This window comes from Bombus pyrosoma, linkage group LG16 (assembly GCF_014825855.1).
Source record: "Bombus pyrosoma isolate SC7728 linkage group LG16, ASM1482585v1, whole genome shotgun sequence".
NCBI lineage: Eukaryota > Metazoa > Arthropoda > Insecta > Hymenoptera > Apidae > Bombus > Bombus pyrosoma.
Window position 1 is genome coordinate 3,322,292 of NC_057785.1, and position 21,292 is coordinate 3,343,583.

Here is a 21,292-nt window from a genome sequence, read left to right on the forward strand (position 1 = left end):
GAATCTGGACTTTTTGAGTTGGTGCATCGCTGAACGAGTCCTCATTAAAGCGATTATCGACCGGTGGCCGGCGGGAAAGAGAATAGGGAAGGTGCATGCGGTATCACTATGGGAGTCACACCAGTAATGTGTACGCTAAGATGACGTAAGTGATACCTGTTGATGACCTTAACAGGTGTGCATACTTAATGGCAGTGGCATTACGTATTTCGTGATGCAGTCGGAAGTCGCAGCGCATTACTCAATCACGATTCTATAGTACGCCTCGTTGACTCTGTCACGATGCTCTTTTCTCACGACTACCTAGGTCCCCATTAATATTCTTTCCTACCTTTCCGCTAAGAATTTCGAAGCCAAATACGTGTCATTCGGTGAAATGATATCGTCCCTATTTCTCTGAATTTCTAGACCATTTTGTTCAAAGGAAACCGCTGCTAAGAGGTTAACGTTTCCACTTAGCAAGGTATATCGATTGTCGAGACCATATCTCGGATCTACAGAGCCAGATTCAAAGGAAACATCCGTTTCTAAGAATCCACCACACGGCGTGAGTCGTATAACGCGGCGTTTATTTGCGTCTGGTTCCTGCAGGCTACCGGAGGAGGAAACCGATTATCGGGTTCACAGTGCCTCACCAGATGTAACGTCGAACGCGTGTACACGTGCACAAACGCACCAACACCGAGGTGGACGCAAGTGTACGCACCGGAAGCAATACTCCCTGGCACTTGGTCGGGCATTAGTGCATGCACTGGCTGATATGTATATGTGAACACAAATAAGCTTGTACACTCCACCGCGTGGGCGTGTGCGTGTGATTACCACGAAAAGCGGCCCTAGGTTGACAGGAAATGGTTTGAGATAAGATAATGACGTCCCTCGCCTCTCCTGCATCCGGCTGCTTTCTTCGTCGCTTCGACGTTGGAAAATGTTCCCTTGCCGCAGCTGGGACAGGTACCGATTCAATCTTCAATCAAATAAGCCTACAAAAATTTTTTTATGTAGCTTATAAAATAGAAAAATTAGAGATGAATTGTATAATAATTACGGTAGAACCTGGAATCCTTAGAAACTTTCCGACGTAAAAAAATAGCAGTGAAGATTTTTTCGATCATGAGTCTAAAACAAAATTTTCAATATAAGCTCCAAAATAAAGTGAACAAAATGGTGGATGGAGTGTAATCAAAATGGAACCTCGGGCGCACGAAAATAGCCATCCGACTCTTTGCGAGGATTTTTCAAAATATACAAGAGGAATAGCAGTGTAAACGAACCAGGCCTCCACTATGAATAATCGCATCCTGTCTTAGTAACTGAGCAAAAAAGAAAAGAAGGCTTAACATATATAAACATCTGAGGTCGGCATTTTATAATAGTAATAACGATAATATCTCCAAGTCCAACTTATTTAATGTTTGCTGTAATTAGTTATGCAAACATTGATCGATGGTATTGTGCCAACGATCACGTTTCATGGATCATCAATGCATATTTATAGGTTAGAGACGTAGATGGTTTCCCGCGCTTTCCATTCTAAGGGAAATTGGTAGACGGGAGACCAATTCTCTGAATGACTCTCAAAACTGGTGCGCCCACATTCCTCCAGCCACACAAGATTCGAGGTTCTGGCATGTTCACTAGCCTGTAAAACTGCTTGCGGGATCTTCGTTCCCCCCTCTTTATGCCTACGGATCGAATAAACGACATACAGTTAGCAAAAGGTACCATAAACGTATCGATGCATGTATATAGGTACGTACAATGATTACAAAAGGTTTTACATTTCATTGTCACAATATGAAATTTCTGTAGTCATAGAAGAGTACAAATTTAATATACTTAGACATAATTAATCACCATGTAAATGCTACAATAAGTAGAATAGTGTACAAATACTTTGTTGATTATATTGATTATTAAAAAAAAGGAAACAATTATATCGGTTAGGGTACATCTCACATATAACATTCGCTTTACTTTAGTTCCCGAAATATTCATAAAAATATTTTTGATACTCTTTATTTTGGTATAGGTTATATTTGGATTAGGATTGAGTTAGGTTTATATACTATAGTAACCGTCAACACTTTTTGTAGCCACTGTATGTATTTTTCGCATATAGATCAATTAATACCAAAAATATATTATACCTGCCGAATTCTTTTGTGATTCATTTTCGCATAATTCATCTTGATTCTTAGACATAGCCTTTCATCCGTCAATTTTTCCTAGGATTTGGCAGCAAGGTTTTATAAGAGAAAAACACATAATATAGATTATATGTCATATGTATTGATTGACTGATATGTCAAGCAGAATGCAATTATACAATCAGAGGTGGCGCTAATCAGGCCATCTTTATCAACATTGTTCTCTCATGTTTTTTCCTTTTTTTCGTTAATTGCTTTAAGGACAATGATAATCGTAGATTAATTTTTCGATAGTTTAAGAATATTTCTTCAGTTATGGATATATTTGATTAATTGTTAATTATTTAATATCGTAAATCTAAACAAAGGGGGCGCTGAGAGATTTTTTCCCCCATTTTCACTTACTTTCCGTTTCCGATGCAATTGATCGATTTCACAACTACAATTTTATTTTTTCTAGTATTTTTAATGCATTAAATTAAAATTTCCATGCTTATGTATTAGTTACGTTAAAAGTGAATAGATTCAACTAAAATTGAATATTAAGGAAAAGGCATTACTTTTTGTAGTAATCATTTCCGTCTCTCCGTTCCCTGTTTCTTGGAGAAGAAGTGATGCTCGAGTTAGTCCCGGTTTTTTGCGAAAAAGTTGGTAAATTCGTCGTTGAAATCGCAGTAGTGAATATAATTTCGTAATTTTGCACTTCAGATTAAGGCCTTCTTCTTCTTTGCGATTTTTCAAAATGTTTTTTAACCTATACAGCGCGCTAGGTACTGTAAATCAATCGTCTATCATTTTGTTCGTTATCGATATGTAATTTGCGATTGAAATACTTGGAAAAAGTAAAAGAAGACTTGAATTCTTGGGAATTCTGTGGAAAGTGCTCAAGTGGCGAACGATTTGAAACTGGAAGAACAATTCTATTTATTCTATGGATGTACGAAGGACTGATTCAGTTTTCATCTCGAGTTCAACCCTTAGGAGTTTCGTAAGAGTGATCTAGAATTTCCCATTGTCTCTGCATACAAATTTTAAAAATAACGTAATATTTTAAACTCTACTTTTTTATCCGATATTCAAAGCTATTGTAACACGTTATTTTATTCAATAATTAAATCAACCGAGAAGTTATCGCAGGTTCATATTTTTGCTTTAACTACTAAATATTATACGGAATGTGTACTATATTTTTGATATTTCATATATTTTCATATATTAGGCGCATTCTATGCATTTTTCACCTACAAATTTCGCGTAACCGTATAAAAATCCGCAGTTTAATTATAAGGTATGTATTCGACCTAATATAAGACATTTGGTTAGTCAGGGGTTATAGAAAAGTGTAAAATTTGAAAGATCATTTTTATTCAATAACAAAATAATTTAATTTATTGATAGCTAAGTGAGATCTCTGAATCTTAAAATTGCATTCAGAACAGTTTTATTGCATTAAATTTTCAAAAATTGTTTGCTTAAATAGCAGAGGGAGTGCTATATCAGTCAACTCGAATACCTTATTTAAGGACATTTATTGCTTCTATTCTCATCACTCGATCGATAACAATGAGATTCAAAAATCTTCCGCGTCTTTTTTAATGTTTATACACTTTCTAAACGAAATGCATATTACAAAATGTACCAAAATATAGGATATGTATATGTTTAAACAAAGTGCCAATCTTACAACAACAAATTAATGGAAAATATCGAAAATGGATGGATTTTAGAATTTCATAAGCATGGTTCAAATGCATCAATATATCGAAATACGATCACACAGATCTTCAAATATCGACCGAGCGGTTACGCAATTATCGACTCGTCCAAGGAATAAAAATCATCCATCAGTTTCAGTTAAAATCTGTCTAAAATAATATTAAAGCATTATTGAGCCATCAAGGACCATAACAATTTAGAGTTATTATTTGATATTTTGGAATTTTTCATTTAATTTAATTTAATTTTACTAATCTTTAAATTTTATATCTTTATATCTGAATCTTAAATTTTATAGTTAGCTATTATAGGCATCTATGATGCTATGGATACTTTTAACTAAAGACATTTTATAGAAATTTTATAGAAAATTTTAATATTTTCAATATTTTAGTATTATAACAAACAATATTTTTGAAATTATGAAGAGGATTAATTAATTATGTAGCTATAAAAATATAATATACGACATTAATTAATAATATCACCATTTCTTTTTATATTAAAAAATATCTTCCTTTATATTCTATGCTAGTTAAAACGAAGTATGTCATTCTTTAGGGAATTGTTGAAATTAAGAAGATAATCAATTAATTATAAAGTACGGAATACAACGTTAACATCAACATTCTCTTTGTCATTAGAAAATATCTTTTTTTTATTCTATATCTGTCAAAACAATGTATGTAATTCTTTACGAAGATAATAATGGAGGAAGTTTAATTAGCGGCTTTCGTTAGAGGATTCAAGAATACTTGTCCGCGTATGGTAGCTTGTTGTATACAAGTAACGTGCTAATATAGAATGCGCCGGCATACGTTGGTAGGTGGCGAAGTAAAATAATCAATGAAGAGGCGAACGGGATCAGGAGGGAGAAAGCGAAAAGAGCTTTATACATTCGCGCCCACGCGGGCCCACGGGTTCTAGTTATTATCCCGCGCTGTTTTTGTTCTTCCTGCCGGTAGAGAGACCTTGCCAGGAATTGGAACGATGGTTCGTATATGGAATCGTCCATTACATATGCGATAGCAATTTAATCCTCATTTTTGCACCAAATATACAATTTATTCAAATAAAATGTTTCTTCTTTTTAAAGCAATCGGAGAGAAGAAAATATCCGAAGGCTTCTTTTAAATCTATGGTTTGTATTCGAAGTTAGTATGTGCTATATTATGTACATGTTATGTAATTTATAAAAGTTATGTTGTTTTTTAGAATAATCGAGGAATAAAAGATATCTGAGCGTTCTTTTTACGTGATACCTGTTCATATTTGGAATTACAATTTTACTTATAATTTTCAATAATTAAACAATTGATTAAACTAAAATTGTTTTTCGGACATCCTACGATTATTTTGGGCAATCGTTATGAATGACTGTGAATAACTCAGTGCCACAAGAGTAGGAAAAATGAATGCACATAGTATGACCGTAGTCTCAATGAATCAAGGTCCGATGTACGCACATAGAACGCTAGACAGTGAGTGGTTCATTGATTTTGAGGTGTAACGACGCTACGCTGAAGTTTAACGTTCGCGAAACAAGAACGTGATTCTGCTCTCCTGCGATCTTCTCCTAACGAACCCACGCTCTTTCCTGGAATTCTGCTCACCCGACTTACAACCACTAGTTAATTACTTTCATCGACGGAAGTCGGCATTTACGACGATTGCCCTGCTGCCAATTTGTACTAATTCGGTGAACGAACCAGCGGCCCTCGAAGCTTGCGCAGGGTGCTCGGGATATGTCGACATTATTATAAGAAGTAAAAAAGTGCATTTTAATTGTTACATACAGATCTATGAGATAACTGGAATATTGCAGATTAGTTAACTTATTAGATAGAAATTTTATGTGATCTATAAAATGCGTGGGATTGATCAAATTGGAGAATTGTTGAGAAATATTAAACTTTCGTATTATATACATACGATACATAGAAAGTACAATATAACGCGTATCTGGTGTTCAAAGATAAACGTCATCCGTCGCCTCCGCTTGCGAAGTCAATTGCAGAGTCAAACACTTGTGATATCTGAGATATCTTTATTGACTTCGATAAGGAGAGAGAATAAGAACCATCGCGATAAGAGTTTAAGCTGAATGGAAAATAATCAATGAGGAAAGATAAGTCTATTACATGAGCGGTCCGATAAATTTAGTTCGATTTAACTAATTAGTAGATGCTGACTATTTTCTTTTGGGGCCGGATTTGGAATATACATTACGCTATTAGCTGGTAGATATATTCGTCCGGGATGGAATATCGATTTTAGCTGTCTAAACGTTTATTGATGATAAATTTGAAGAATCGTTTTTGAGATAATGTGACCTGAAAGGGATTGTTTGTCGATTTCTGAGATATTCCTGTTAGTCAATTATTCTACAATTATCTAGAAATAATTTAGATGGTAAATTAGTGATAGCCGTTAGTTTTGAAAATAATTTTTAATAAAATAAAAATTATACTTATCGATCGAACTTGGCCGATATTCTCAAAGTTGTAGATGGAGCTTGTGATCAAGTTTCCATGTAACAACCGACTGAGTTCATTCTCCATATTAGTCCATTATTTTCAGCGTAGATATTTAAAATTTGAAAAGGAAGGAAAATGGAAATTCAAATAATAGAAATTAATCAACTCAGGCTAGAGTTTTAATTAATTTTTTCTTTTTTATTTTATGAAAATTTTCTCGGTTGATTTGATTATAGCGTTACGAAGTACATACAGATTATTTTAAAGCATTTTGAGGAGAGACTGCAAGGTGTATCGGCTTACTAGGCTTTCGAATTTCGTGGCTCAAGTCTATTTTGCGAGTTTCTAAAGCCTATTGTTTTAAAAAGTCGCAATAATATAGACAAAGATCAAAGCCTATGAGCATGACATAATATAAAATATATGTATTTGATGATGAAGTGAATAATTATATTCCTTACTGATATCTATTATTGTACTGATAGCAGCGTAACGTTAAAAGAATACTCTGCTATTTGTTAATATTAATAAAATACATTTATGTAAGAATGATGATATTTATTCAGTCATTGAGTAGTTGCACTTTATGGCTTGTTTGGTGCACTCCTAAGTCTCTTGGGAGTAGTATATCGAATGCAGAGGAATACTAGTATAACTAAAACACTGACGATAGTTATTCCTATTCCCAGCCACAGTTCTCCTCTTACATTGAATTTATGCAGTGCAATCTCGTATAATGCCAGAGCACCATCGGGCGGTTCACAGGCAGCTTGAACTATGATATCCTGCCTCTGAATTTGTTTTGGCTTACAATTGGTCAATTTATTCATAACTTCTGTTTGATGAAGCGGAGGTAACAATAGGGACAGAGACCACTGCATTGGACTGATCTTTTGATACCAGCCTGGCAAGTTCTCCAAATGCAAGGTCACTCCTCCAGCTAATGTCATCTCTCCAATCACAATACCAGCAAACAAGGAAGCCAAGTACGTCCACTTGCAAGTGTGAGCAAATAATATACAGATTAAATGTTGCAATATTAAATACAGTAAACCGATTCCGAGATAATTCCATAAGGAAGTCAGATTCTCATCCGGCACCAGGTGAAGTCCGGACATGGCGTAACCTGGTGCTAAGTAGATCAGGTAGACTACGCACCAGGACACTACTCCACAGAGGAGCTGAAAAAAATCCATTTAATAAAATGAACGATCGTATACTACTGTTTTTGAACATTTACCTCCATTAAAATATACACAAATCTTCCATATAAACCATCCTTGATATCTCTTTCCACGTTTGACCTGCAGTCAGCTACTTCACAGATGGCTATTAAGGTTAATGGCCAGAAGAAAATTCCCAAGCTGGCATAGTGAAACCCAACTCGGTCTCTGAGATATAAATTTGAGTCGCCAGATACATCCCAGAATATTGCACCAAGTAAAATACTCAAAGAGGCAGAGATGACGATTTTTCTGAGTAATCTAGTCAGTGTCCATGGTTGACTGTAGATTAGAGTCCTCAGAAGCAACGCATAAATCTGTGAAAATACATTGGGACTGGAAATGGAAGGAGGAAGTGCTCCAGGTGGTCCAGGATCACTTAATCCTGGCAGTCTAGTCCTTGCAAGCTCGGCCAGGTGATCTATCCTTTGAGAGGATTCCAACATGGCTTCCGCAGACAGATCATCCAGTGTAACTAAATCAACTGGAAAAGAGAATTGCTATAAATTTCAAAATAATTTTGTGTACATAGATCATCGAATGCTAGTATAAAAATCACGCACGATAGTAGTCAGAAGGATTCTTAAATGGAGGACACGGGAACTCTGCAAGGGCGAAATATGGCAACATATCCCTCCTGGGACCGGAGTACATGATTCTTCCGCCGGAAGTAAGCGCCACCCTCGAGACCATTGTCAGTATCTCATAAGTAGGCGGGTGTAAAGTCAATACTACTAATCTTTGTCCTCTTCCAGCCCACTGTCTCAAGTATTCTACCATGAAGAACGCGTCGAAAATATCCAAACCATGCGTTGGCCTGTCCAACGCAAGAATATGCGAGTCTTGTAACAAACGACACGCCAGGGCCAGTCTTTTTGCTTCGGAGGTCGTCAACGAGTTCACGAGACAGTGTTTGGTCGCCTCTAAACCGAGTTCCTGGAGGATGGCTTCGGCTTCCAGTTTGGAAGTATTTGGACCTCCTCTAAGAAGCATATAAAAGCTTAGCGTCTGCTGAGCAGTTAGACCTGGACTTAGACTATTTTCCGTGGACAAATAAGCAACTCGAGACCTGAAATTTATAATTTTACTAATGTACAATTTTCGATTTAAGATAATTTTCGAACAAATATGAATTATACCTTAAGGTTCTATAGGACACGGATCTTCCATTGAGCAAAATATCTCCTCTCTTAATTCTCTTCCTTCCGGCGACAGTTTCCACGATTTGTTTTCCTTCTTTCTCCGTAGTAGCCATAATGGCCAACACCTCAGTAGCCCCTACCTCCAAAGTGATCCCTCGTAAAAGAGGCAAACCATCGGATCCTGAAGCCTCTACTCCTCGTAACTGAAGATGAGGATGTTGAAGACATGGTACAGGCCTCAGAGGTAACGTATAACTCTCTGGACCCAAGATTCCATGTCCTGAAAATTAATTTTCCTGTTTAATTATAACGGAAGCTGAAGATAAGATATGGTAGATGAGAGAAAGCACTACTCACCTCTGGACTCGTGGACGCCATAGCCTGGATCTATAGGCGCAATACTGTGCCTCCTATTCGTTCGAACACCTCCATGAAGAAGATTCGCTTCACTGACACTTCTTAACCTAGGATTCTCCCTTGAAACCGTCAATTGAGAGTGTGCATGTTCCCTAGGAACAATGTGAACGTGTCTAAAATCGGGGTCGCTCCTGGCAGATCTCATAGCGGAGGTTCCGTGTGCGGAAGTTCCCGCGTGAGACACCCTACGACCTTCTTCGCTGGAATCGTAACCGCTAGATCCATCTCTGTTCCTGGAACTAGGAGGCAGAACCCTTGGCAGACCAAACTTTAGATATGTGTACGAATTGCTGGCCAGAGGACTTTTTGGACCATATCTAGGGTGTCTGAGAATACTCTGCACTGTAGAATCTCTCAATTGGAAGTTCCCATAGGGAAGAGGAGACTTTTCAGCTGATCCAAGTGCTGAATCGGTGAAATCGGAGTTCAAGTTTTGCCTGAAAGAATGATATACTGATTATGACACTTTTTTTCTTTTCTTCTTTTAAGATTGAAGATTGAAAGTTGGAGAAATAATCACCTGTAGATAGACCAGGCGTGAAGATCCTCGCTAGCTGGAGGCTCCAGACCTCTGGTGTCCAATGCCCCAGGCACTGAGTACCTCCGTTCCAGCTCCCACGCTTCCGAACCCATTCTTTGTGGTATCTGAACAGTTCAAGCGAGACTAGATGAAACGCATGATGGATTGCATCATGTTCGCAGCTTCGGGTAGAACTTCTCGGAAATGCGTGAGCGATTCTGGTTAGTTTTTTGTACCTTTCTCGGTCAATGTTAATTGTTCTCTGGTCTAGTCAAAAGAACTTGACATTTTTCGCAATTATAGAAAATTCGAGGTAGTTTGAACTATTGTAATCAAGAACTTTGCATTGTTTTACTTTTTATCTATTTATCTTCCCTATCTTATAAAGACATAGGTAAATCACTAAAAACAATATTTTAATGAAAACATGAACTGGAGTATTTTAGCAAATAGCAGGGAATTTAATGCAGGAAACATAACATATAAATTTTTCCACATGAATAGTGATGAATGCATTTGAACGGAGTTGAGAGCGCTATGGCATTCCATAAGCATGCGTGCACACCGTGCGAATAATCGGCGCGCCTTTGAAATTGCTCGCCACTGGAGGCTCGAAATTGTTCACCTCTTGGCCTTCGGTACTACACTGAAAGGAAAGGAACTGGAATCCGTACCAAAACGAATGATAAGAACACCATCGATCATATCCATGTTTATTATAGCTGGTTATTCATCAATATTATTTCCTCTTTATTTGAATATTTTTCTATCAAAACTGAATTTCTCATTTTAGTTATCTTATCAATATTGAAGCATATTTAATAACAATAACTACTATAAGTTCCTATTAGCTTGTGGATAAGTTTCAAGGTACTTCATTTATTATGCTTGATTACTCGAAAGTTTCCATTCAAATGTTGTTTAATTTTTCTGCAACAAGTAGAATTCCACGTAGGCAAGAGTTATTTATGAAACCAATGATAATTCATAAAGATGTTACTCGATCGCATTATCCAAATGCTATAATATTTATTAGATGCTAGATCACTCAAAATCATTACATGGTGGAGTGACTCTTGGAGCAGTTGCGCGCATCTGACCGTTAATCGTCTTACTTTTTGCCATTTTAGACATCGTTACAAGTTCTTACCATCAAACCGTTACCAAATTAATAAAACGTTTTCAATTTATTCGATCGCTTCCTTTTTAATCGAGATGACTAACGTTATGAATATCAAATTCAATAATGCATAATTTAATTCCCTCTCTCATTCAATTTTCTTTCAGGCATAGTGGAACACGTGCCGTTCTGACCTCAGAACATCGTTGGATATCGTAAAGCGAGCTCGTAGAATATTTATGGAACGACTAGTGCCGATTTCACGAAGATACATCGCTTCACATTTGCAGTGAGTATACGCCAGAGTGCCATTTACTCTTGTATATTCACGTAATTATGCTCATTGCGTCGGCACACGTGGCAAAGAGAAGCTCCCCCGACATTCCTCTTAACGGTGTACCTTGTGATGAATGTGAAAACATGTGTAGTATCCTCGAACTTGAACAATTATATCAGGGATAAAAATTTCATATTAAACATTTTTTTATTTATTATAAATTTCATTGGTTACCCCTTAACACAGAATTTTTATTGAAATTTTTGGTAAAATTGTATCCTGTGTCGGAATTTCGGATTGAAGTATTTTTCAAATAGCATCGTATATCATTGATTCTCGTTAAAAATTGATAAGATGATATTCCCTATACCATAAATATTGAATTGAGATTAGTGAAATAATAGTTTGTTCCATTATTTGATCAAACTTATTAAAGTGGTAGTTAGAGCCTACACTTACTACTTTATATCATATATTCTTATTTCTTATAATAATCCATTCTCACAAATTTTTCATATTACTCGTTTATAAAGATTTTAAACACTGTGAATTATAACTCAGAATAATGACTAGATTGCGGATTTGTATGCAATTATAAGAAATTTAAAGATACAAAAATGCATAGAATGCACATGGTGCAATGCAGAAACAAAATATCCAAAGTTTACCAGTTTTTATGATATTTAATAAGTAAATCAAATGTCTGTATAGCTCCTACGCTTTTGATTGTATCTATGAAGACATAAATTTGCATAAAAATCCGCAGTTTAATGATGAAATTATGCTAAATACTTTAATGAATCAACAGAGCCTAACACAAATCATTTGGAAGATCGAGTAATAAGGATTAATAGGTGCAATAAAATAGCAATCTGAGATAACGCTCTTTTATATCGGGTGGTCCATGCAAACGGCATTGGAACACGTCAGATGCCATCATGACATTTTTTTCGACTGCCAATTGGTTTCCCGTTAGATGTTGACTCACTTGCCGTGTGTTTGAACGAAACCGAGCATCTTTTGAGCAGCTTCCTCAAACAAAAGACGTTTCCCTGTTATTTTTCTATGACCTAGCCAGTCTGATCAGTTTGTTCTCTTTCTTTCTTTGCAGGTATTTACAGATGAACAGTTTCTTGATAGATTTTCACATTACATGAAAATTGTTGATGATCGTTAAATTAAAGGTTAGCAGGTGATTATTATTGGGTAATGGATCTTCTTTACCCACGAAACTGTTCTCCCCGCGTCTTCGACATCAGCTGAGATTTTTACTCGTCATCGAGTAACGGTATGGCCGAAGGTAGCCAAGATTCTACGTTATTTCCACTGTTAATCATCGCTCTCCATAGCCGTCCAGCTGCTCTGCTTCATCATCTACCTATAGAATCCTCCGAAGGAATCAAACTTGGATTTCCATAAATCAAATTGAATTTCTAAATTCTTCGGTTTATTTTGCATGACACCGCTGATTAAATTTTTGTAAAATAGGATTATGCGATGATAATTCTTTGAATATTTCAGTTCCATCGTTTAAAAACAGATACTTGTACCCGTATGCAAAGCCATTTGCCACCTGTCACTTGTTTAATCATTCCCAGGACACTACTAGAAATTCCTCGACGAATTCATATTCGTATAGATTTCTCCTTGGCTAATGTATAATGAAGCAGTAAGTTGCGATCATCGACCGTAATGTTACTCTACGATTTACGTAACGTCGCGTACAAGCTTTTTTTTAGAGCCAGATAACTATCTTGTATTCGAGTTAACTGTTCATTTGCATATCCCGTTTCTGCAACAGTTGTATCAAACTGGCCGCCATATATTTTTCTTTTTTATCCGTGTTTCCTCTAGGTATAAAAGTTTCTGGTTATACTTAGTGAAAAGCGTCGACATATCTCAGGTTCAGTAGAGTATAATCCTAGTCCCGTGTGGAAGGTGATACTTAATTAATACATGTTCGACGGCTCGGTGATTTTCACCGTCAACCACTGAACTACATGCAAATTCACTTTTCAATCCACTGGGCATTAGGCTTTCGTGATGAAAAGCGATAGTTGTGTGCCAGCAGAGCGACCACGTTAAATGGATTATCTATCATGAGCGTGTATGTAACTTGATGAGCTGATAACATTCTTCTCTGTTGCTCCTTCTCCTTTATTTCCTTTTCTTTTTTTTAAATGAATGTATTGCCAGTTTCAGTCCTTGTCACTGTTTGTGTTCCCATAGATTTAGAGGATTATGAGAGACTAGGCTAACAAGCGGTTCTTACTATGGTGAAACTCGGGAGAAGGAACACTTTATGACGAAGGATTAATTACTTCCTCGTTACTTGATATCTAATAAGTGTTATTTCTTCTTTCCTAATTACTATAGTTTAATTTGTTTTCGATTATAATGGTATTCTTCTTTAATGTCTAATTTCTCATAAGAACAATTTCTTACATTTCAATCTATTTTCAATGAAGATGTTATTAGATCATTAGATTATCCAATGACACACGTAACTGATATGCACACTCTTTTTTGCAGTCTATGAGCGTTTTCCAGTAGCCTGACCGACTTGGATAGTTTAGGGAAACGATACTCTGGTTTCGAAATCTCTTCCGCTGGCTGTGAGATTGTCCCACGCACCGATTTCTACGATCGTGCCTCTCGATCTCGTATACACGTGACAGAGAGTGTGTCTTAATAAAGTGTGGCCTGGATACCACGTGCAACAAACTGTAGAAAGTCCACCGAATTATCAGATGAATTAGTGCATCGATCAGGGAACGAACCTTGACACTAATGTCATCAGAAACGATAAAAGTACCAGCATGCTTTGCAACTGAAATTAGATTCTGGTGGCTAGGTACGCTTTTTTGTCGCGTAAAATATTTCACATGGAATCAAAAAAGTACTAGAGAATATTTAAAAGATACGGTTGAAAAATTTTCTTATTAATTCAAAAGGAATTCTTTTAGCAATCTTATTTAAGAATTATTTTAGCATTTTATTTGATTCCCTGAATGAAAGAAGGTGTCAAAAGGAGGTGGTCTAACAATTCATTTGCCATTTTTTATTTTCATTATATACTTTGGTGAACAAAAAGACTAATAAAAATTCTACACCAGTCTTTTTTAATATCTTATGTTTACTTCCGAAGAATTCGATTATTTGTATTCGTTCCGCCATTGAACCACGCGATAGAGTAAGGAACGCTTTATGGAGGCGTACACCGAGGTCAGTGCTGCCGTGTTTTTCAATATTCTATGGGGGTACGCCTGTCTGCTGCGAGAGAGGCTTAATTAACATTGCAAATCAGCCAGAGTGCCGTCCATGGCACGTGGAAAAGTGCAGAAGTACATGTCTTGTGCGCCCATTGAAATCTCCCGATAGTAGCGTCGTCGCCAAGCAGTTCAAAGTATCCTCCATCCCCATAAAGCCATCGCGAAAAACCGTAGCCGATTCAGCTCAAACTTTATTCTGTCCATACTCTCAACTTTGTTTTCAGCCATTAAAAATTAAAATTAAAAAATGCATCCGCAAGGACGTAAATAGGGTAATTAATAGTTAATATTTAAGATAATTTATCATGTCATTCTTCAAACCATTATGACAGCATTATCAAGCTAGTGAAAGCATCGACAGTGAAATGAAAATCATTAGAAGGAAAGTATGGCCACGGAATATTAACCACGCTCGTTGAGTTCCTTTTCTTCGCTAAGCAGAGCCTCCCAGTGTTTCATAAGCGACTGATTTAAAGGAAAATTCACGGATAGATAAAAAATAATTTTCTTTAAGAAAAATAGTTCCTAATCTGCGGCTTTCACCGGTACCAGGTAAACCTTTCTCATTATGCAAAATCAGGTTCCCAGTCGTTGAACCATGACTGGATTGTGCCAACCGTTTATATTTTCCCTTTTTTCCGTGTCTAACAAGAATTCGATCATATATAACTTCTCCTCTGTCGTAATAGCATCTTGGGGTACTTGAGTAAAAAATGTTGCAACTACCCATGAATCATGGTTCTCTCTATTATTATTTTTACGCGGAGGGACAACAAACAAACAATAGGTAATTGTTTGATAATTTTTTCTGCAAAAATAGTGTTCATGTGCGAGAAGAAGGCACGTGAACGTCAGGAATTGCGCGTGCCACGAAACCTGATACGTTCCCGGAGATTCTTCATGACAATGACTCACCACCGGTATTCAGGATGAGCTTTCAAGCGAGCCTGGTTGAGTCAAGGTGATGCTGCTTCTCCATTCCGCCGATTGCTCCTGGTCTCCTCTTTTTCGTCTGGTTCCTCCTGATAACTTTGAACGGGAACTTTAAAGACAAACACTATGTTCGTCAGCTCAGGAATCGCACGACGGAGCCCGCGAACGCATCACCCGATCCGTGATCGCGATACCGCAATGGCATCGGTATGTCCAACGCCGAGAAGCCTTTTCTAAACGCTGCCTTCTGACAGACTTGCCTTCCGAACCTCCAACGAAACCCCCTCTCTGTATTCCCTTCCTTCCTTGTTGGTCTTTCAAGTTCGCAATGGCGTACCTACCAAAAATCTGACCCCTGACTTCTAATTACATCAGTATGAAGCTGATTGAATATTATTTCTGCCTCTTTTTTTATTTGTAATCACGTTCCATTATTATCAGTATCTACAAAGCATTTAGGGATAATTTACTATAATTGAAAGGGTATTTAAATCTACTTTCGATCAGGATAAAATTCCGTATATAAAGTTGTGAATGTTTGTTAAAGATTAGTAGTTACAGATAAAGTTATTTGAGAGAAGATTTTTCTTTTGTGTGTGATTCTGGAGACTGGGAAGGGAACTGGGGATTAAAATTAGCAAGTACACCCTTGAGCTACCACTGATGCTACCTTCCTCCCACCAAACTCGTCTCAAAGGAGACATTCACCTCGTGAAGCCAACTCCCAGCCAGGTATCCCTACCGATGGTTACGTTTTACATGCGATGTTCACTTCTCTAGCCGCAGTGCCAGTTTATACATCGTTTTGTCCATTCTACGTGCTTTCCTGGAGTGCAATCTCCGTGACCAAATACTATTTTACTGGAAGAACCATTGTTTCTTCGTTCTAACAAAACTTCATCTTCGAGATTTGTAGTATACCATCGAGTCGAGTAGAAACAAAGTTTGTCTTCTCCAACAGGTCGTTATGAGATAATTCAGAAAGATCCAGGATGATCCCATCGGATTGTACTCTTGATATCTCCAATGTGTTTCATTCCACTGCTGTGGTCATTGAAGGAAGCTGTTTGAGCAAGTCGGAACCTACTGCTGTATTGAGAGATGTGTCCGCCCGAGTTCACGGTGGCGAGGTGTTAGCGATTTTGGGCTCCAAGGGATCTGGAAAAAGAGCTTTGCTCGATGTCATCGGTAAGATAATGATTTAAGTGCAAATGTAATTAATTAGGTTTTAGAAACCATCCGGAAATTTCTTGTCTTTTAGCTGGAAGGGCGGAGGGAGAAACTAGGGGTAGAGTCAGCCTAAATAACAATTTATTAACTCCAGAATTGTTTAGACGACATGGTGGATATGTTGCACACAGGTGTCATCTATTACCTAGTCTAACAGTTCGACAGACACTGACCTATGCCACATGGCTTGCAAATTTAAACAACAGGGAAGCCAGAGTTCGACAAACTCTAGCTGATCTGGCTTTATCTCAAGTTGCAAATAGATCGGTAAATGATCTGACGAAGCCAGAATACAGAAGATTAATGTTGGGCGTACAATTGGCTAAAGATCCTACGTTGTTACTTCTGGACGAGCCCACATGGGATACTGATCCCTTAAACACGTATTTAATCGTGTCTATGCTCTGGTCTTACGCAACCAGAAGAGGATCCATCGTTGTCCTAACGATGGAAACTCCTAGATCGGATGTACTACCTTTCGTGAGTCGTGTGACTCTCTTATGTTTGGGGGCAGTTGTCTATTCAGGGCCAACTAGAAGTATGTTGGACTATTTCACTTATATCGGTTTCCCATGTCCTGAACTCGAAAATCCGTTGATGTATTACTGTAAGTATGTATCTATAGGAATAAAATAATTAAATAATTGTTTAATTAAGTAGTGATAATGGTGACTTTAGTGTGTTTATCAACTGTCGATCGTCGCTCGAGAGATCGTTTCTTAGAATCTAACCAGCAGATATCTGTCCTGGTTGAAAAGTTCAAAGCCGAGGGTGTTATTTACATGAAAGAGGCGCCCCAAGTGCCACCCAATATTAAAGATACATCTTTAGGAATAATGCATAAAGGTTTGGGACGTGGAATTAAACCAGGATGTTTCTCCACTTTGTTTGCCCTTTATTTGTATGTATTTTTACAAATGCATGCTATCTCCCAAAATAATAGTACTACTATAGCTTTTACGTTTTAGAAGAAGTCTGGCAACGACATTTGCCTTCAATAAATCTGGCTTAGGGCACTTTGCTGCCAGACTACTATTGTTACCATTCTCAATAGCTTTAATGAGTATTTTGTATTCGCATTCGACTCCTGTGCAATCCAGAATATTTCTACAAACAAGTGGTCTTGTCTTCAATGTAGTAACTCTGTTCTATGTTGCCGGAATAGCGTGCACAGCTCTCCTCTGTAAGTGCATGTAGACCAATCTCTTCTCAGGCAACCTAACAGATATACTATTATTATGTAACGTCTATTAATTAATAAGTTCCAGGATATAGGGCTAGATACTATCAAGAAAAAAGAGAAGGTCTATATGGTGGAGCTATGTTCTTGACCGCATATGCATTACTGAGCTTGCCATTAAGTTTTGTGTCTACCATGATCACCATTGGTATCCTGACACCCATTTTAGAGCTAGATTTGTCTACCTGGGCCTATGCCTGTGGTGTTTTATGGGCCAGTTATGTGGCAGCAGAACAAATAACTGTTGCAGTGTTTATGGTGGTTGGTAGGCCCATTACAGGTGCAATAATGGTGTTATACATGACACTGGTGTCTCTGGTAATTGCATCTGGAGCCATCAGAAGTCTGAAAGGCCTGCCTTATTGGCTTGCTGCAGTCTCCACTGCATTACCTGCTAGGTACGCATCATTGGCTCTAAATCAATTAGCCATTGATGTGCCTACATTTTCAAATTTGCATTATAATGAAAGCTTCACGTGTCCTGGGATACCAGAGTTATGCAGATATCCAGATGGGAGATCGTATTTAATAGAACGCTTCACTCGTGAAGGCGAAAATATTTCAGAAGTATTGAATGTTGACTTAAACTTATTAATTTCTCTGGCTTTTGCTGTTGGACTGAGTATATTAAACAGTGTTCTGTATTTATTACCACTTCCAGCAAAAGTAAAAGCCAAATTTAGAGAGTAATTTCTTTAATTGTAGGTCTTAGACTGATAGAAATTAAAAGCAGAGCTTGTTCTCTTTTTGGAATTTATTATTTCCTTAGCCTTAGAATATATATTACAAAATTACATTACCTGTGTTGAAAACTAAAACTACTATATTGCATGAAACAGTGCACTTATATTACATTTATAACTAAACTTTACAGTTCTTAGAGATAAAGGCATGACTTTGTAATTTTACAATTAGAAAATAAGAATTTTAAGTATTATTTTCGTTTTGTCGGAATTTAGACGAAGCAAACTTTTTTAATATTCATTTTTTATATTTAAAGATTTTCAGGAACGTGTATTTACTGACAATCTTCCAAATCCACTTGTCCCATTTCTTTAAGATCGTCAGCCACCGAAAATTCACAACCTGTGGAACTAACAATATCACTGACATCAATGTTTGGTGCAATTTCAATCAATTTCAATCCTTCTCCACGAACTACTTCAAATACAGCCATATCCGTGATTATTAAGTCTACACATTGTTGACCTGGAATTAAAAGATGAGTAATTATTTCTATCTTACAAAGAATTAAAATATAAAAATTACCTGTGACAGGCAAGGTACAATTTTTCAAAATCTTTGGACTTCCATCTCTAGCTTTATGTTCCATAGTAATCACCACTTTTGTGCTCTCCGCAGAAACCAAATCCATTGCACCTCCCATTCCTTTCACCATAGTACCTGGAATCATCCAGTTAGCCAGATCTCCATTCTCTGATACTTGCATCCCACCGAGCATCGTCAAATTAATATGACCCCTGAAAAAATTCAAATGTACTATCTTTTACCAAAAAACTATTTAATATTCAATCTTCTCTATAAGTACCCTCGAATCATTGCGAAGCTTTCGTCGCTGCTGAAGAAAGAGGCTCCTGGAACGACTGTAACTGTTTCTTTTCCAGCGTTTATTAAGTCTGGATCAAGTTCTGATTCGTCTGGGAATGGACCCATGCCAAGAATACCATTCTCAGATTGCAATGTTACTTTTACATTTTTGGGAATGTAATTGCAAGCCAGCATGGGTATACCAATTCCCAGATTAGCTATAAAAAGTGTATTTAGTAAAGGTTTTTCAAAAAAAAATTTTTTAAATTTATTTAAGTGTTTTAATTGAAAATGTTTGTAATTTTTTAAATCCCTCACCATACATGCCGTCTTTAAATTCGAGCGCAGCTCGTCTGATAATTCTATCTCTTGCTTTACCTGCCGGTGTTATTTTTTTGGGTTTCATATTTTGCTTCGTATATCGTTTCTAATAGAGACAAAAAGTTTTAGTAATTTTTCAAATTATTGAAATATTTATATTGACAAGAATATGTACGTACTTCCACGCGTTTCTCGTATGATGGGCCTTTGACGATCCTGTCCACAAAAATTCCAGGTAAATGAACATGATCGGGGTCCAACTGACCAGTTTCTACAATTTCTTCTACTTCCGCAATAGCAATTTTAGCTGCTTTACACATTACTGGGTTGAAATTCCTGGCTGTTTTTCGAAAAACTAAATTTCCAGCTTTGTCTGCTTTCCAAGCCTTTATAAGAGCAAAATCTCCTGTGATAGCAGTTTCCAAGACATAGTTTTTTCCATTGAACTCTGCTACATTCCTTGGTTCTCCAGATATTTCTGCATTCCCATTTTCATCATATTTCACAATGACGTTACCTTCTTGAACTATCGTTCCATATGCTGTGGGAGTGTAGAAGGCTGGAATACCAGCTCCTCCTGCTCGAATACGTTCTGCCAGTGTACCCTATATATTGGAAGTATTATTATGTAATTTTTTGCATTGTAATTAAATTGAAAATTTTTTTATTACTGATATTTACCTGTGGAGTTAATTCAACTTCCAATTTACCATTGAGGTACTGTTTCTCAAATTCAGGGTTTTCACCAACATAGGAAGCAATCATTCTCTTAATCCTACATTCTTTTAAAAGTATACCTAATCCAAAGTCTTCAACTCCTGCATTATTTGAAACAACAGTTAAATCTTTGGCACCTTGTTTCAACACTGCTGCAATTAAGTTTTCAGGAATGCCACAAAGTCCAAATCCACCAACCAAAAGCTTAGCCCCATCTGGCATGTCCGATATAGCTTCATCTACACTTTTGAATACCTTTCCATCTCCTACTGGTGATTTTAACTTTGGTACCTCTTCCTCCAACTGAGGGATGTTAGGTTTTGTGGAAAAATTTACTGTGCATATCTGACAACGAGAAATGTTATTCCATTTTTATTTAACTTAAAAAAGAAGAGTATAATAAATATAACAAATATATGAACTTTTTTATGAATAAATGACGCAGTTTTGTATATATAGAAATTAAAAGAGTAAAAGTTACTTAGCATTAAAATATATCACAAAATTTATAACAAAATTTATTTCATAATAAATACAATTAATATTACAATTAAAAATATAAATCATCTAATAAGAAATGTACAGGTTGTATGGGTTAGTCGGTATATTTTTATATTAATATTACATACTCTTGACAATTTCAGATATTTGTAATTATTTTTAGATCTCGTGTTAGCACGAAAAAATATACAGCCGATTCTACTTGTAGCAAAAATCATTTTCCAAATAAAAATTTACTCCCAACGTAGGTTAAATCTTGCAGAACGTTAAATCAGCAGTACACTAGTATTTGACACTAACTTCATAGATAACATGATAACATGTTTCTCTGATTGTCATTGGTTGATTTTTATTGGCTCGGATTCAAATAACAAGAATATGCAAAGATCACAATTTAGACGAGATAAAGCATTTTGTATTTCTGAAGGAAGGGATTATCGTATATCGCACATCAGTCAAGATGATTTTGTAATAATTTCTTAAGCTTT

The 21,292-nt window shown here is 36.7% G+C and overlaps 3 protein-coding genes across 7 annotated transcripts; 1 reads left to right on the top strand and 2 right to left on the bottom strand.

The window, feature by feature from the left end:
• Positions 1 to 1,658: 1,658 nt before the first annotated feature.
• On the top strand, positions 1,659 to 18,654 carry LOC122576159 (ATP-binding cassette sub-family G member 5). 4 transcript variants are annotated; one of them, XM_043746048.1, is made up of 7 exons: positions 1,659 to 1,752; positions 10,933 to 11,054; positions 16,209 to 16,435; positions 16,509 to 17,084; positions 17,156 to 17,378; positions 17,446 to 17,660; positions 17,740 to 18,654. In XM_043746048.1, the coding sequence occupies exons 3-7, from the start codon at positions 16,240 to 16,242 to the stop codon at positions 18,405 to 18,407; spliced, it is 1,878 nt and encodes a 625-aa protein (XP_043601983.1). In that variant the 5' UTR covers positions 1,659 to 1,752; positions 10,933 to 11,054; positions 16,209 to 16,239; the 3' UTR covers positions 18,408 to 18,654. The 4 variants fall into 4 exon arrangements, with proteins under 4 accessions (XP_043601983.1, XP_043601985.1, XP_043601984.1 ...); XM_043746050.1 differs by lacking the exon at positions 1,659 to 1,752 and adding an exon at positions 9,792 to 9,866; XM_043746049.1 differs by lacking the exon at positions 1,659 to 1,752 and adding an exon at positions 9,825 to 10,370.
• LOC122576156 (ATP-binding cassette sub-family G member 5) lies at positions 6,516 to 16,219 on the bottom strand. Of its 2 annotated transcripts, none has more exons than XM_043746044.1 (8): positions 15,956 to 16,219; positions 15,230 to 15,691; positions 9,646 to 9,770; positions 9,066 to 9,562; positions 8,706 to 8,988; positions 8,130 to 8,548; positions 7,584 to 8,050; positions 6,516 to 7,524 (listed from the first exon to the last, which is right to left on the bottom strand). In XM_043746044.1, the coding sequence occupies exons 3-8, from the start codon at positions 9,756 to 9,758 to the stop codon at positions 6,928 to 6,930; spliced, it is 2,376 nt and encodes a 791-aa protein (XP_043601979.1). In that variant the 5' UTR covers positions 9,759 to 9,770; positions 15,230 to 15,691; positions 15,956 to 16,219; the 3' UTR covers positions 6,516 to 6,927. The 2 variants fall into 2 exon arrangements, with proteins under 2 accessions (XP_043601979.1, XP_043601978.1); XM_043746043.1 differs by having other exon boundaries at positions 8,130 to 8,635.
• LOC122576161 (succinyl-CoA:3-ketoacid coenzyme A transferase 1, mitochondrial) lies at positions 18,457 to 21,134 on the bottom strand. Its single transcript, XM_043746052.1, has 7 exons — positions 20,933 to 21,134; positions 20,268 to 20,648; positions 19,766 to 20,191; positions 19,584 to 19,692; positions 19,267 to 19,483; positions 18,987 to 19,198; positions 18,457 to 18,926 (listed from the first exon to the last, which is right to left on the bottom strand). Exons 1-7 carry the CDS (start codon positions 21,020 to 21,022, stop codon positions 18,736 to 18,738), a joined length of 1,626 nt encoding a protein of 541 aa, XP_043601987.1. The 5' UTR covers positions 21,023 to 21,134; the 3' UTR covers positions 18,457 to 18,735.
• Positions 21,135 to 21,292: the final 158 nt, after the last annotated feature.